General features: G+C 39.7%; 2 protein-coding genes across 2 annotated transcripts in view; one reads left to right on the top strand and one right to left on the bottom strand.

The window, feature by feature from the left end:
- LOC145435053 (fibrinogen-like protein A) overlaps positions 1–14,186 on the top strand; it is a 77,957-nt gene extending 63,771 nt beyond the window's left edge. The window contains exons 2-5 of the mRNA XM_080312336.1: positions 4,673–4,845; positions 4,903–4,999; positions 8,329–8,425; positions 13,035–14,186. Coding sequence (XP_080168462.1) covers positions 4,693–4,845; positions 4,903–4,999; positions 8,329–8,425; positions 13,035–13,332 — 645 coding nt within the window. The 5' untranslated portion in view covers positions 4,673–4,692 and the 3' untranslated portion in view covers positions 13,333–14,186. The remainder of the gene's footprint in view (positions 1–4,672; positions 4,846–4,902; positions 5,000–8,328; positions 8,426–13,034) is intronic.
- LOC145435012 (uncharacterized) overlaps positions 1–16,337 on the bottom strand; it is a 544,696-nt gene that overhangs the window by 426,421 nt on the left and 101,938 nt on the right. The gene's annotated exons all lie outside the window — the stretch shown is intronic.

Below are 16,337 nucleotides of genomic sequence, written 5' to 3'. Positions count from 1 at the left end.
TTTCATGGCTTGCATCAATGAATTGTTTCGAACGAATTGCCTTCTCACAAAATATTCGAACTGCACACATGAAGAAAGAAAGCATTTTTGCCTATAAAAAAGCAAGATGACAACTGAAGATGTCAGAGAGAGTTCTATCAACGAAGTAGGATTGGGCATTGACTGCTGATAGAGTCAGGATTAGCATGGTGTATAAGCGGGTGGCTATGGGGGCAGATCCAAATTTTGAGTAAAGAATTGTGAAATAATGGTTGGTGCCCGTTCAAGTATAGGGCCATATGAGAATAAGATAAGGTGAACATAAAATTCTACCCACCATATATACAGATATTTCGAGCTGCCGTTACGAATAACGGCACATGACGACTCGGTTATGATCTGTATCAGCAGTCGTTTATTTTCAATGCTTCGATGTTGAAATCGTCAAAACGAGTACAGAATTTCAAATATTTGTCCGGTGTACTCCGGTGTCCGACCTACTGATCGTCAAGCAGCAACGGTCAAATTGCATAACAAAGCATACCCAAACAGCGACACATACGTGAAGTTGTGATTAATATCCTGCTGCGAGGCAGTGTTGGGATGACTCGAGTCATGACTTGACTCGAGTCAGACTCGAGTCAACTTTTTCGTATGACTTGACTTGACTCGAGTCACTTTGCAAAAATGACTTGACTTGACTTGACTCGGCGCTTCAGAAATGTCGATTGACTCGTGACTCGGAGCAAAATTTACGAGTCAATTTCGAGTCATCAATAAGTAAATGATGGTGACTAAATCACTGTATCATGTATGTATTCGGATAAGTCGCGATACGCCAGTGACACTCCTGAGAGCAACCAGTCTTTCACTTATTGTACGTTCCATTTCCACTGGTCCTGCATTGTTACATCACAAATAAATTGGCCGCAAACGAAATGATCACAGCTACGTTGCTGTGGTAGTAGTAGATTAATCTAATAGTTGTGTTTCTTAGATGGCGCAGTGTTTACATTGCGCAGTGCTCACCTTTAACTCCTTGTATGATTTAAATCGAGCGAATATAGTTTATGCGTTTCTATTCTCACGGTTGCGTAGATGGCTATAGTGTATTTTAACATATCAATCTGCGTTTAAACTTTTCGAGGGTTCGTATTTGGTACTCTATTTTTTGCTGATAATAACAGACCGTAGCATGTAACTATACAGTTACTCACTTATTGTATTAGCAGTTCTACATGTGCGTGTGCGATGAAACGCCTTTTTGCACGTATATTTAACTTCATATTCGTTATTTGATTCAAGATAAAGGCTAATTAATCTGTCTTTCACACAGCTGTCAATATTGTTATGACTTTGAATCATCACTCATACTGTGAAAATTCAATTTGACTTGAATTGTGACTTGACTCCTGACTTGACTTGACTTGACTCAACTTGACTCGAGTCACCTCAAAAAATCGAGTGACTTGACTTGACTCGAGTCACCTTCGAAAATCGATTGACTTGACTTGACTCGAGTCAAAATCTGCAATGACTCGAGATGACTCGTGACTCGAAGGTAGTGACTTGATCCCAACACTGCTGCGAGGTAGTGGCGTCTGAATGTATTAATAACCTGATATACGTCGGGTGTTCTTACAATCACACTTCATTCGTTACGCAATGACGAGCAAATCTAATACTTGTGACGTAATAATGGACAGTGGCATTTGAAAATTCGACGTTTCTGCCACCAATAACCTTGTATAGTATCGCACTCTTCATTGTTCAAGAATGTCCACTGTTCATTTTATGTCATGGTCCTTGAACAAATAAAAAGTAATCGTTCTTTCACAAAGAAATCGATTAGATTTGTGAAATAGTTGAGTACGATTACGATTACTTCGAGTTCTTTTCGAATGTAATCGATAGCGATTCCGATTACTAGAAAATGCTGTAATCGTCGTGATCGATTACGATTACTAATCACCATTACCCCATGTTTGGTCGCAAGAGCTGACTGAGCTTACATATGCGTCGTAAGTGCGAAAATGCCGAGTATGGGAAGTATAAATAACACTTTAACAGGAGCATAATTCTGATTGCAACTTTCGATTCTGCCATGTATATCATCATCGGGAAATTTTTGGGAGCTCGCCGAACCGCTGTTTTTATAACTCGCCCGTGCCACAAATGTAAATAAAATTAAAAAAGCAACATTTTAACATTGTTAAGGTTGAGAGCTAATAGTCGTAGTCGTTGATATCGTAGTAGTAATACGTCGAATAAGCTGATTATAAAAGTTGAATATAGATCAGAGCAGAGTTCGCGGCTCGAACACAAACATTATGAATTATTTTGATCAAATTAGTCCAAACCAAAAATTCGTCATTGGATGGCGCGATAATTAACTCTATAATCCTCGTAATGATACTACCTTGAAAACAATAATGTCGGTACGTAACCACCTGTCCGAGACGACATCATCAGAAGCCATGTACTGTACTCGCGCAAGGGGAGCTGCTCTCGAATATCATGTCGATAATGATAACAACCCGAACGATATCGTATTTAAGGCCGATATCGATAAAACCGATAACTAACAACTATACCGATAACCCCGATATATTTAGGTGATAGTCAAAGGATCTGTTATCTAGAGCTAGACGCCTTTCCATAACTTCATATGATTTATTTGAATAGCTTTACAGCCATTGTGATGCTTGCAAATGAAATAAAATGGAAATGCGTCATCTGCACACCTGTAACGTATACGAAATAGATCAATATCCTCAGTCTAGAAGCCGCAGGTTAAAGTTCATTGACTCGCTACCAGCATGCTGTGATGTCACGAAAATGACCGTTATTATTACCTCTAATGTCTGATGCCGATATTTTTTTCAAAGTATGACATCTAGGGTTGTATTTAAAACAAATGGTTGTTTAAAACACCTTGTTTTAAATAGTGTTTTAAACAAAGGCCTTTAAAGAAATGTTTTTTTTTTTCAAGTTGTATAACTATGTCCTAATTGTGTAAATGCTGTACAAAAACATGTTGTATCAATCTATACGGAAGATTACCCCCCTCCCGATATAGCCGATGTATACCAAGACATATGGGATGGATGGTTGGAACCCTCAAAATAGTCTATTAAACAGCTTGTTTAAGACATGTTTGTTTAAATTGAGTTTTATTTCAAATGCAACCCTAATGACATCAACTCGATATTATCGGCGAGCTGATAATAATAGGACGTCCTCTAATTATGATCACTTTCGATATTTTGCAATGAAAACTTTTAAAAATATATTATGCGATCACAGTCGATTGTCAGCCGCCCAAGAACGATGATGATATTAGGCCTCATGCCGATAAATACAACTTCAAGTCCCTCCATTCCGAGTTGGGTATTACGCGATTCATGAGCGAGACAGATTTGACGGCAGACTCGTATGTTTATGTCTAACGGCCGACTACGCATCAAAATTGGCAATATTTACGTCATGAAAAATAGGTGTGCAGGCGGTTAGTTTCTCGAAGCTAAATATATTTCTGGGAGCTAACGATTGCATTTAGTCAATAATATTGTTACTGGCATATACGTGATCCGATATACCGGTATAGCTGATGGAAACGGTATCTTGGAAAATTTATAGCACCTTCACGGTTAAGACTTCATGAAGTTATCGCGAGTAAGGAATCGCTCCGAATTCGCATTTCTCCACGGTGTGTCATACTTTACTCTACGGGTAATATTCGTAGAGCTGGCTCAGATTGCAAGGACAAAACTATTCGGTTCCGGTATTTTGCTCCAAGGTTTTATCGTTGTTCATATTTCTGGTAATCGCATATTGGTCAAAAATTCAAATTGGTGTGTGACTGGCGCGAACATACGGTACCTAATAATTCGTACCCAAATTCATCCCAATGCCCTCAAACGATACTATATGCCGTTCTAGAAACTGCGAATACAGTTATACTCAATTATTTAAATCAGGTTTTATAGCTTTTCTATTCATTGGTCTGCAGGATTATATTAAAACCAAAAATTATAATGACAATAAAATGAGTTGAATCATCTGCCCTAAAATAAGGTACTGTATGTTAATTTACTTAAGTGATTGAAAATTATGGATGGGGTGGGAGCTTGGTTCTCTCGCACCCTGGCTACATCAATGAACAATAGGGCTGTTCAAAAATAGCTTTTTTTCTTGAATCTTGCTGGTTACGTGATTAAATCGTTAGGTTGCCTTAAAAAACGACGCGCACCAAATTTTAATTCATTCCAACCAGTAATCGCGGATTTCGTACAGTTTGAAAATTTTCAATTTACCCAAAGATGCAAAAAAAATTTTGTCAAATTTTTCTGTCAACCTCATGAAATTGTTGCGCTGTCTTCAAAGACGATGCAAAACAAATTCGACTCAATTGCAACCCGTAGAAGCGGAGTTATTTGAGTTTTTCGATGATAATTATTGGATTATCCACCGATCAAAGATAATCCCCGAATTTTCGAAGAAAAGCTCAAAAAGCTATTTTTGAACAGCCCTAATAAACAACCATCGCGTAATACGAGAGAGAGAGCCCTTTGACGTATAGATTTTTACCTTGATTGCATCCGATGCCTCGAAACGACAGAATGTAATTGGCAGTTGACCAGGAGGATTCTGAATATTCTGACTTCTTTTGCTTTTGCCATCTGATGTTTAGCGTCTGGTTTTTGACATAAGATGGAATTCCTGATTCCCTCACTGCTGTTTTTGTTTGTCTTCAACGCATCGCCCACGTTGGGGTTGCGAATAAACTTAAAGTCACCGCATTTCAAAGAAATGTTTTGCAACCAGTGCCAGAAATGGTATAGCGAAGGCGAAAGCGACTGGACCGTAAGTTGAGGGTGATATTTCTGTAGAAAATTAGATTTCTTATTGGTTTTATAAAAGGTTTTCCTGCGAAGAGTGAAAGGAGACGTCAATTTCTACAGAGGTTGGGATGATTACGCGAAAGGATTTGGGAATTTACAAGGAGATTTTTGGTTGGGTATGACTTGGTGAATATTACTTTCGTTGTCGATGTTATCTTATGGATTGCACCCATTCACGGATCACTGCTCGAAGGACGACTCGTTATTCGAACGAATGCAAATCGAGCTCCCGAGACTTAAATCCTCATATGTCGTGAGCGTGGTTCGATATCACGCAATTTTTTTACAGATGAGCAGTGGTTCTAAAAAAAATTGAGATACACCCCCTTGATGATGGATGAATTTTTGCGCCCCCAACATATATCGTCAAACTCAAATTAATTTAACAGGGAAGCAAGGATGCTTGAGGCCAGGATGTTTACATTTTAACATAAAGGCATGGAAGGCTACTATAACTATAAAATTATTTTTTTCATAATTTGAATATTTCGTCAAAGTTATCGTTTTACTATAGCAGTGCTTCTCAACCTGTGTGACGGTTCGCACTTGTGCGAATGAAAAAAATTGCTGTGCGAATGACGAAGGCGGTGCGAATGGTGCGAATAAAAATTCAGGATGAGTGCGAATGAAAATAATTCAAATAAACCTAATAGGAAATTCAAGGTCAATGTAACTGTTGTAGTTGAGACGCAATTGTAAAAACTTGTTTAACTAACGACGCACCACTAATCGTAGCTCTGACAAGCCGTAGCGAATTAATATTTTCGCACTATAATTATTACGGAACCAAAAGCCTGGTTTGGAAGCTAGTCTAGTGGCAGAGATACAGTATATCAGCCCGTCTGAGCCTGTGACAGGCTGGAAAAATGACGTCAAATCTACTTTCTGCTTTCTTTCGCTAAACAATCATCATATTTTGGTAATAACTGCTGGATTAGCGCGAGGCACGAGGATAGTAGTAAATACCATCATTACAGACTCACATTTGCAAGTTATTGTAACGCAAATTTTTACCCCTTCAAGGTTCATTAAAGTATGGACCGCAACGGGTATAATTTTGGGTCGACACGGTGCCAGAGCTAGCTGGTAATATGTATGTAATATTTGTTGAATTTATTGCGAAAAATCCTGCGATCGTTTTTACATATCCAAAATCACTGTGTTGGGTACTGGAGTTAATTAGCGAGACAGGCAGAAAATATGGTTTTATCATGGGAATTCATTATAAGAATTGTCCGAATGTTTTTTTCTTCTTCTGGAAAACATGGTCGAAGATCGTTTGAAAGAACTAGTGTAGGGTGAGCAACGAGCGAGTTCAGGCCTATGAGACTCATTCCTTTCGAGGCAAACCACTTCCTCGTCGGGGCACATCATGACCTAAAGTTTTGGCCAACAAACCGCTGATAAAATGCGGTCCCAAAAATATAAGAGGCAACAAAACCTTGGTCAAAAATGACCGATGCTGGATGGCAAAACCTTTCGATATGGATATGCTCCGTTGTCGACACGGAATTGTCCCGTTCTTGCAATCTGAGTAGACAGTAGCTACAGTAGTAGGCTACAACTGCGACACGCAGAGGAATTTAATTCAACATAATTTGAAATCGCGTGCGTCAGACCTGTTTTGTAGAGCTGTGTTGGGTATGGAATTGTCGTGCGCGCGTTCTGTATGTCCTACATTTCCGTAAAATCGTAGCATCCTACTGTAATATCAAAAATGAATTCCATTTCATGCGTGAGGCTCGGGTCGCGAGATTCCACAAAAACTAAAATTTTGGTGGTAGTCTAAAAATATGCTTTACCGTTGTTAAACTGTTACGAATTCTCAAGTTAGATTGAGCTTAAGAACAGAACACACAGTATCGTGAGATTATTTGCTCTTCTCAGTTACTCGCGAGACAGAAAATGGGAAATCGAACAAAAAAAACCGAACACAAGTTGGAGCAACTTATCATAAGGTAGCGAGCTCTAATGTGCCTACTCTCCTTGATCGTTTTGGACCTATTTTCCAAGACATCAGGCACAAGCCTCAACACAAACATGTTTGTTTTTCACCCTTTTGACAAAATGGAGCCTCCGGGACCTTTGTGTCAGCTCTCAAAAATGATTTCTGCCAGCAAGCATTATTCACTAGCACAAAATACGCTATGTTTTGGATAGGAGTGCAGAATAGATTTTAAGACCTGGCCACCCAAGCACTAGTAGACGTTCTTGTACAAAACCCAATAACTTGTTTGGCCGAGAAGGGTTTTAGTAAAATAGTTGAAATCAAAACGAGCGAAAAAAGTTGCCTTTTTAACAACACACTTGATAGCTTAAGCTACATAGTAGCTAATCTGTTACACATCTGAGCCAAATGTTAAGTATCTACATCTTCTTCTTGGAAAAACAATTTTCGGTTAGTTTGTGCAAATAAAATATATTTTACAAAAAAGTGCGAATGGAGCTCAAAAAGGTTGAAAAGCACTGCTATAGCATATATTTTATTTTATTGATGGCGCCATGGCCTGACCTCGCGACCACCCATTTTGAAAGGTTTCGTTTGATCAACATGCGGAACATGCGGAAATCGACATGATTCTGGTTGCGAGTGTGCGCGAAGATTATTACTTGGAAGGCCGATTTTGCCTGTTTTAAGCAAATTCGTACCCATTATGTGCAATTTGCTTCAACATTTATAACTTCGGTGACCAGTCAATTATAATGATTTGTTCGAATCAATATAAAAAGCGAAAAGTCGAAGATGAATGTATTACTGTCAATAAAGAACAGACTGTTTCAGCGTCGCAGGCAACGCAATGCGTATAACTTAATCGTATCATCGTTATCATATCATAATCCGTCGCTGGAAATTTGAAACACCTCACCTATACATACTCGACTTCGATAACGAAATTAGTACCCTAATGAAAAAGTGGCAACGTTGATCACATCATCAAGGTATACCAATATACCAAACGAAATCTTGTCAGCCATCTCGTGAAATACTGTCAAAATCAGCACAGAAAGCTACTCAAGTACCAATAGAAGTAGTGTTTTTGAAGCATCCCAACACTAATTCAAGTAGAAGTAGCATCATCTAGCTTCATACTCAAGTAAGAAAGTAGTTTACAAAAGCAGACCTTTATACGCTGTCATTGACTGATAAAAAAGCTGGAAAGCGACGGAGGCAGGCGGTGCAGAGAGCTGGGTTCGTGGTACTAGATCTCAGGAGCTACAAATTTTCAACAGCATAAGATTTGTACCGCGTAATGTCATATATACGCTCTCGTGGATTGTCAAAACCCGTAGCGGTAAATTAGATTGTCAGGAGTAAGTGACTGCAAGTAGAGGAATCTACATGAGTAGTTCGTAAAAGCGAACTAACTTCGTTGTTACTGAGCCCGAAGTATGGATATTATAAATTGAATCTCATGTTAATTTATGACGCTCAATTTTCTTTCAGGCCTGGAACCAATGCATCAGTTGACAGAGACAGGTAACATGGAATTGGAAATCAAAATGATCAAGAAAGATGGAATTTATTGGGTCGCTAAATATAGGTGAATATATGAGGGCTACGGTTGGGCTATGTTCAATTTACCTTCTGACACGTCGCAAAGAAGTCTGGACAGAGTTATTACATCATAAAGTTTTAAATCATTTAGTCCAGTGGTTCCCAATGTGGGCGATATGGCCCCCCAGGGGGCGATTTGGCGGTCTAGGGGGGCGAAAATGACGAAGGGGGCGACAGGGGGGGGAAATGGACAATGGGGTGTCGGGGGGGCGAAAATAGCGAAGGGGGCGATAGGGGGGCGATGACGCGTCAAAACGACTGACCTTTTTTTTTGTTTTGATTTTTTCAGTCAACCCACGGAAATTTAGTAACAAAAGTGTGTCAAATTAGTGATCGAGCCGAAAATTTGACCTTTTTTGTTGTTTTTTAGTCAACCCGCCGGTGATTACAGTTTGTATGCCCAATTTTCGGTACACAAAATTTGGGGGGCGATGATCGGTGTTGACCTTGAAAAGAGGGCGATGGGTCGAAAAAGGTTGGGAACCACTGATTTAGTCGATTCTGAATTCTAATTTCAATAAATACCGAAAAACTCTTTATCATCTAATTCTAAACGAAATTTCCAACTTTCTTTCTTTCAAGCGAACTGAACGCAGTTCAAGTTACGTTCACATAATTCAGCAGCACAACATCGTGAAATTAAGAACTTTTGCCACTTAGGCGCTACCTTTTCCAACTGTAACCACGTTCCTAGGGATTTAACAGTAGAGCAGTCACATATTCAATGTTTAATTTTTATACATGGGCGACGAATCTCGGTATGCTAGATATATGCCTGTGAATATGCCGGTATTCGGCATACCCGTAATTTTATCAGCATAACCTTGTTGGCCTAGTGTGCGGTTCGACAATCATCACTATGTATTACAAGGTGCCAATGCGATGTCACAATCCTATGGTGTGTGTTGGAGACAAATTTGATTTGATACGCGATTTCCAATTTGTAATCATCTGTTTCGTGTATTCACTCTTGTCTGCTTGATACTCTAGTGCAGTGCTCTTCAACCTTTTTCGGAGTGGTACACCCTTTTAACGTTTGCTCAAAACTCGTACACCCCTGTTCATTAGGGGTCTTCAAAAATGACCTTTTTTCTCAAATCGTACTGGCTACTTGATAAAATTGTTAGGTTACCTATTTTAAGCCTACATACCTAATTTGGTGCGATTCCAACCAGTAGCCGCATTGCTACGGGAAAAATAAATAAAGAAAAAATTGAAAATATGGTAAGCCTAGTGTACGTTATGTGAGACCGCTTTTCCCGCCTAGACGCGCGAAGCGCGAATAATTTCAGTAATTCAAGAATGTAATCGGGCAATATGATCGGGAATTACATATATATATTTCTATCAATTTCGATCCTCTCTCTGCTCACGTAATCAGATTCACCGGTAGAGCTGAGCGAAGTCTGTTTTAAAATTGTAGGACATCCCAATAATAATTAGACATCTTCGGGCGTATACCCGTTGGCAGGAACGAAACAGCACTTCGTCAGCCCCGCCCCCCCCCCCCCCCCACAAAAACTTGGGTTTTAGGTTCTCATAGGGTGATAAACCCACCCCTCATCACAGTGTTCGCTTTTGCCGAGAAATTTGCTGCACTGTTTACTGTGCCAGCTCGAAGCGCGAAAATTTTCGATAATTCATGATATACAATCGGCCAATAAGATTGCATTGCATATATATTGCTATCAATATCTTGTCCTCTCTGCTCATGTTATCAGATTTACCGGAAACTGTAGGGCCCATAAATAATAATTAAACATTTTCGGGTGGGCGGACCCGTTGGTATGACTTCGTTACATTATTTTATTTCGTGACCTCCTGTCTGCTATATCAAAAATATAGAATTGCTCTAACGTACTAAACTAAAAGACGCACACGATTTCAAATTGGTATTTCTTCACTGGGATATTTTTTTTTCTTGCTGGATGGTATTTGTCTTCTGAGGTTCAGATTGCCAAGACAGGAACATATGGCGCCAGTCATTTAGGCGCCTATGGACAATCAAACCTATTATTTTCAAACAATCAAACCTATTGTTTTCGGTCTGCGTAAGGGCAGTCCGTTTCGGCCAAGCTTTTCGCGCTGCCGATCGTTCTGGCACACTTCTTGGAGTCGCATGTAATAAGTACTAAATCATTATATATCTTGGTGCGTGGTGGCGTGTTAATGGCCAACGCCGATATGTCCATTTCTATAAATGTTGCGTGTTTTTTCTTGATGGAAGAGTACCAAATAATGAACATAATTGGCAACTTTAAATCGCGCGCGGCGCGAAAAATTTTGGAAAAAATTGCATAAATTTTCAAAAAATACGCCATAATTTATGTTAATTCATGAAATAATTTGGGGCGCCCTTCGAGCTCAGCCCCCCAATTGGGGGGTTTGGGGTGTGGCAGTTACGGTGCTGCATGCTCATTAACCTGTGCGTCAACCTGTCCTGACCCATAAACCTGTCTTTGTAATAGCTAGCCATCGGCTCATTGTAATTCGGATCTGGTACACCCCTGTACACCCCATCCGAGTGGTACACCCTTTGCAAATTCTGGTACACCCTAGGGTGTACGACCACCCCGGTTGAAGAGCACTGCTCTAGTGCACACCTGGGCAAAGTGCGGCCCGCGAAGCTATTCTGTGCGGCCAGCGAAAGGTTGCTTGGAATTCAAAACATGAAACTTGGCTTTATGACTGACTAAAACCATTGGCTAAAACAACTAAACAGGATATTCGTTTACTTTGAAGCCTGCTCATTATTATGCCACGATTACGCTGCCTATATCGCATGCGTAAGCCAGATTCAAAATAAAGGCAATGTGGCAAAGTATGAATAGCAATTAAAGTCACAAGAAATCACTCTTCCCATATAGTTTAGTTTAAACCTTCTTTGTTGCCTTGTCATTGTCGCATTGTGTATTATACGGTATGTGTTTCAAATTGTTACGTGATACATTTTCAAATCCCCAACTCACAAAACAAGTCAATCAGTGCTCGCGATTACTATATGACTCATCATATCTATCACCCAAAAACGGACTGAAATTAAAATGAGGTTTAGACTTAAGAGCACTAAACATATTTGTATACTTGGAGTCAGTGGTAAATCCGAGTTTTTGCCGAGCATCACGCAGAGATTAAGGATTATATTTAAAGTAGGCCTTATGATAAAAACACGAAACAATGCACACTGCTCCGAAGGCAGCGACCCAGAAAATAAGCTCAGTAACATTGCATATACATTCCAATGCAGTGGTTCTCTAACTGGGGGCGTGAAAACATCAGAAGGGGGCGCGAAGCCGAAGTGAAAAAATATTTGAAAATAATTTTCGCGCTGGGCGCGATCAATTCCCATCTTATAGCTATTGTTCCGTGTGTTGTCCGACTTTGATATTTCAGAACTCTCTCATCAACAGCCACGACCTTCCATATCATCAAACTGTATCCGCTGGGATTGCTATTCTGGTTGTACTTTTTAATATTTTGTGTTATCATGATAAGGGGCGGCGCGAAATGTTTCACTATCATAAAGGAAGGCGTGCCTATAAATGTTTGAGAATCACTGTTTTAGAGTCCCAATAGAATAACGTGGATGGGGGTTTAAAGAGAGTTAAAATGTATCATGTTTAACATTGTTTCGAATCATGACGGCAAATAGATAATATTTTAATTAAATGTCACTTTCTCATTACCTAAAATCAACTTATTCACTGAGCAGCATTTATTAACAATGTAGCGGTCGATGCAACGACTTGTTGCAAGACACGCTGGTATAGTGTTTGATTGGAGTCGGTGTTACAGTTCCTGTTGAACGCACTAGCCGACTGACTAATGAACGGTCTGAGTTCTCTTGCAATCCTGATCGCACACGCAGATCCAAGGAGCTTTCTTTAATAACACAGAACAGCCAAATAGTAGTAAGTAGTGGTCAGAAACCTGTAGATTTATCAGGATCATGTCATACTGCAATATATTAACAAATATATAAAGAATCAAGTGAAATTAATCTGATTGTCTTTTGTCGATATACGATACTGCGACTGAAGCGCGAGCACGCCCGCTACACTCGGCGATCTCTCACAGCATGTGCTTCGCAGACTATTTTGTCAATGAGATTAAGTTCGGGAGAGACGAGGTTGGGTGCAGGGGTGCGTGAGAAGATTATTGGCAGCCTGCTGGGATAGCTGTTACAAACAATGTAATTTAGAAATAAAATTAAAATACGCTGGGAAATATAGCTAAAAATTTTCACTTGGCCCGCCAACGTATTTTCTACTTTTCATTTGACTCGTGGAGGAAATAATTAGTATAGAGAAAGCGCGATGGATCCACCAAAGTTCTTGTCGAAGTTTTAAGTACAATTATGTCGTCGAAAATTTAGCAGAAAACAATACTTTTGGTGTTTTAGTCAAAGGATCTTCCCCTGTAAGCTGTCATAGGCGGACATGACCTTACCGACAAAAATTCAAAGATTGGTATTTCGAGTAGATATTATGTAGCATATAAAATCTGTAAAAGTATTCCCGAATAATCATCATGCTGTAATCATTTGACCCTGGCATCATTGTTGCTGACGAATTGTAATCAAATTCATTTTTCAGCCACATCCGCATCGGTCCCGCCTCAGACAAGTACCGACTGTACGTATCCGGATTTTCCGGGAATGCAACCGACGGTCTCTCCTATCACAACAAGCGCCAATTCTCAACGAAAGACGCGGATCACGATGGTGACTCAAGGAATTGCGCTTCACACCTCGAAGGAGGCTGGTGGTATGATGGGTGCGCCTACAGCAATATGAATGGAAACTTCCACAAAACGGGCGGCAAGGGGATTTGGTGGAATGGCTTCTCCAACGCTATGCGATTCTCGGAGATGAAGTTTAGGAAAAGAGCGTGAAATTGACTTTTGCCGCTGAATACTTGTTGCGTCACACTTCCTCTCATATGAGTGTGACGACACGCCGTCATCTGGAAGATTTGATTGAACTTCATAGCGCCCCCATCGCCCTCTCGCGGTGCGATCAATTATTTTATTTGTTGTCGCTGATCACGAATCAGTGATGAGCATCGGACGGACTCGGATGGCATTCGGACCGGATATTAGACAATTTTTTGGCAGTTGGATAGGATTCGGATATTATCGCAGATTTTTTTCCGGATATTGTCGGATAGCTGTAACTTTTCATACGGATATTTCCGGATAGTTGTAACCAGATGTGAGATTTGATTACAGGCCCATAGAAAGAAGTCATCGATTCAATAGTTAACCAAATACAGACAGCTGACACCTTGCGATATGAATGGTAGCAGTCTAAAAATGTCTGTCAAGAGTCCAAGAAAATACAAATAAACTATCGCCACTACCATTCTTACCATTCAAGAGTAGACAATACTATACGGTCAGCCATGTTATCACATTTATTTGCTAAATTACATCAAGTATACCATACTTGCCAGTCTAACGATATATAATAAGTGAACTGATAAAAGATGGTATGATTAGACATGAGCTCTCCTGACATAGTTATCATCAGTACAGTGTTCTCGCAGAGCATGTTTCTTAAGTTCATAAAATTGAAGGTTTTGTTTCAACATCAGTCGCAGAACTGCATTTGCTTTCCACCTTGACATGCAGTTTTTGAACCCATAGCTGACGAATGTCACAATAGTGCATACAATCTGCAGAATCCTCAAATTAGTTGTTGCGGCAGTCTTCTGTAGATAAATATAAGACGAATCCTTCTTTGCGTACTTTGTTGCATGACTTATTTTCATACTACCACAGTAGTTGTATGATACCCTTTCAATCAGCACTATACAGCGGTGCTTGTGCTATGGCACAATCTTTAGCTACCATGAGTCTTCCGGCAGTTCATGATCATAACGGAATATATCCCGATGACGTTCAACAATGTAATAACTCCATTTTGTGAGAAGGCATTCCCAGTGTGGACTTGGACTTTGCGTCAGCTTGGCACGTCGAGTTAACAGCTACCGTATCCACACACTTGTAGCCCGACCAATCAAATAAGAATATGCATACAAACATATACAAGGAACTTTCTGTAGTCAGAAAATTATATAGAAAGTTATATAAAAAGATATGTACACAGATAAAATGTATGATAATTATAACGATGCCTCGACTATACAGTAGCATATCGTCCCCTCCGAAATCATTCAAGATACATGCATACCTTACTAAGATAAACTAATAACATATGACAAGGCTATGAAATCCAAAATTCCTATATACAGTAACAACGAGACCCAAACCTATTCAACTCCTGCTTACACTACACTTCCCTTCCTTCAGCAGCTATATTTTCTCCAATATGAATGACGGAATCAATCATCTAGAACTACTGAGCCATATAAACAAAAGCTGTTAGTATTTTTTATTCACCGAATGATCTGATCATGTAAATTTGATTTCAGTTTAAGAATTGTGAAAAAAACTTTTTATTATGGTGCTTTTCTATATGATTTAAACCAGACACCATGTAAACAGTTTCAAAGTCAACACCAAGGAGTGGTGATCAGTGCGTTAGGGATGCGTCATTTCTCTTGAGTGGAGCTCCATCAACTGTTCGAAGTGTACTCCGTACCGTACAGTTAACTTTGCATTATTTGAAGACCTCGAATGTTGTCAAACTGCTCGTGCTGTCTGAGTTTCGTTTCTCCGAAATAATGAATCAATGAGGAAAGTCGGCGTCTTGAGAGATAGCACAGCAAGAGTGAAGTATGGAGAGATTGCATCCTGATTTATGGGACACTGCCTCTATGCAATAATTGCTATGTTCAAGTGAAACACCACAACTTTTCAAGTGGCCCAATGCACCTTACAAATCGTATCCGAAAGGCCAAGGATACAGCACAGTTGGAGATAAGTTTCTTCTTTTCCAATATACAAGTCGGCAAGACAACTATTGACCTGCTATTAGTCACTGGAGAGGAAATTTGGACAGCTAAGAGGGACATTCAGGATGGTGCTATAATTGACATTTTGTGTAACTCGACTATAAGCGTCGTGCTCAAAGCTTTGAACTGATTGACCAAAGGTAATATAAGCATCAGCAAGTTTCTACTGAACAGGCCTTCACACATTCCAGCATTTGTGGGCAAAATGCGGATTATCTGCATCCAATATTGACCATCTGAGATTGTAAAATCCCATGGTTACAACTTGCCACTATCACTTCTTGATATTGGGTAATATGATTAAATGCCTGATTGTTATGTATGGCCATGGCCTAATAATCTGTCATTTTTAATTTTCTTTTGATCCGAGATACCACTTTCATTTTCAAACTGACTTTAAATTAGTAGCGTTGTTTCTTCGCGTTAACGTTCCTATAATTAAAATTCCAATTTTTGTTCTGTTTGTTTTTGTTCATTCCATAGATACAATTCGTGATCTTTTAGTGCAGAACTGTACCTAAGCTCAGCTGTACAATTGATATTCTGCGATATCATTATTCGATAAGGATTTTTAGGATTCTTGTACGAGATTTTCGGATAAAGTCGGATAGTTGGATGAGATTCATCGGAGTCGGACGGATAGTTCCGAAGATACAAAAACTGTCGGACGGATTCGGATTCTCAAAAATCAACATCCGCTCATCACTGTCACGAATGCTTCGCTTGGTGAATTCATTGCGCTTTCTCTATACTGCGCCCTTGCGGACGCAGCTCATAGTGTTACTGTGGGCATTTCATGTTAATATTCGGGAATTCAATAATTTAGGAGCCATACTTCTATTCGCTAGATGGCGTATGCTTGACGAGACTTTCTGGTCTGGTCTAAGGGAATATATTCTGGATATAGCTGTGACAGGGTACATTTTGTCAGTGGGCCGTTTACTATCGACAAATTGTACCCTATCAGAGCTATATCCAAAA

The sequence above is a fragment of the Botryllus schlosseri genome, chromosome 3 (assembly GCF_051294905.1).
Source record: "Botryllus schlosseri isolate E-star chromosome 3, Bs_hap1, whole genome shotgun sequence".
Taxonomy (NCBI): domain Eukaryota; kingdom Metazoa; phylum Chordata; class Ascidiacea; order Stolidobranchia; family Styelidae; genus Botryllus; species Botryllus schlosseri.
This window is presented reverse-complemented; position numbering and strand designations above follow the sequence as displayed.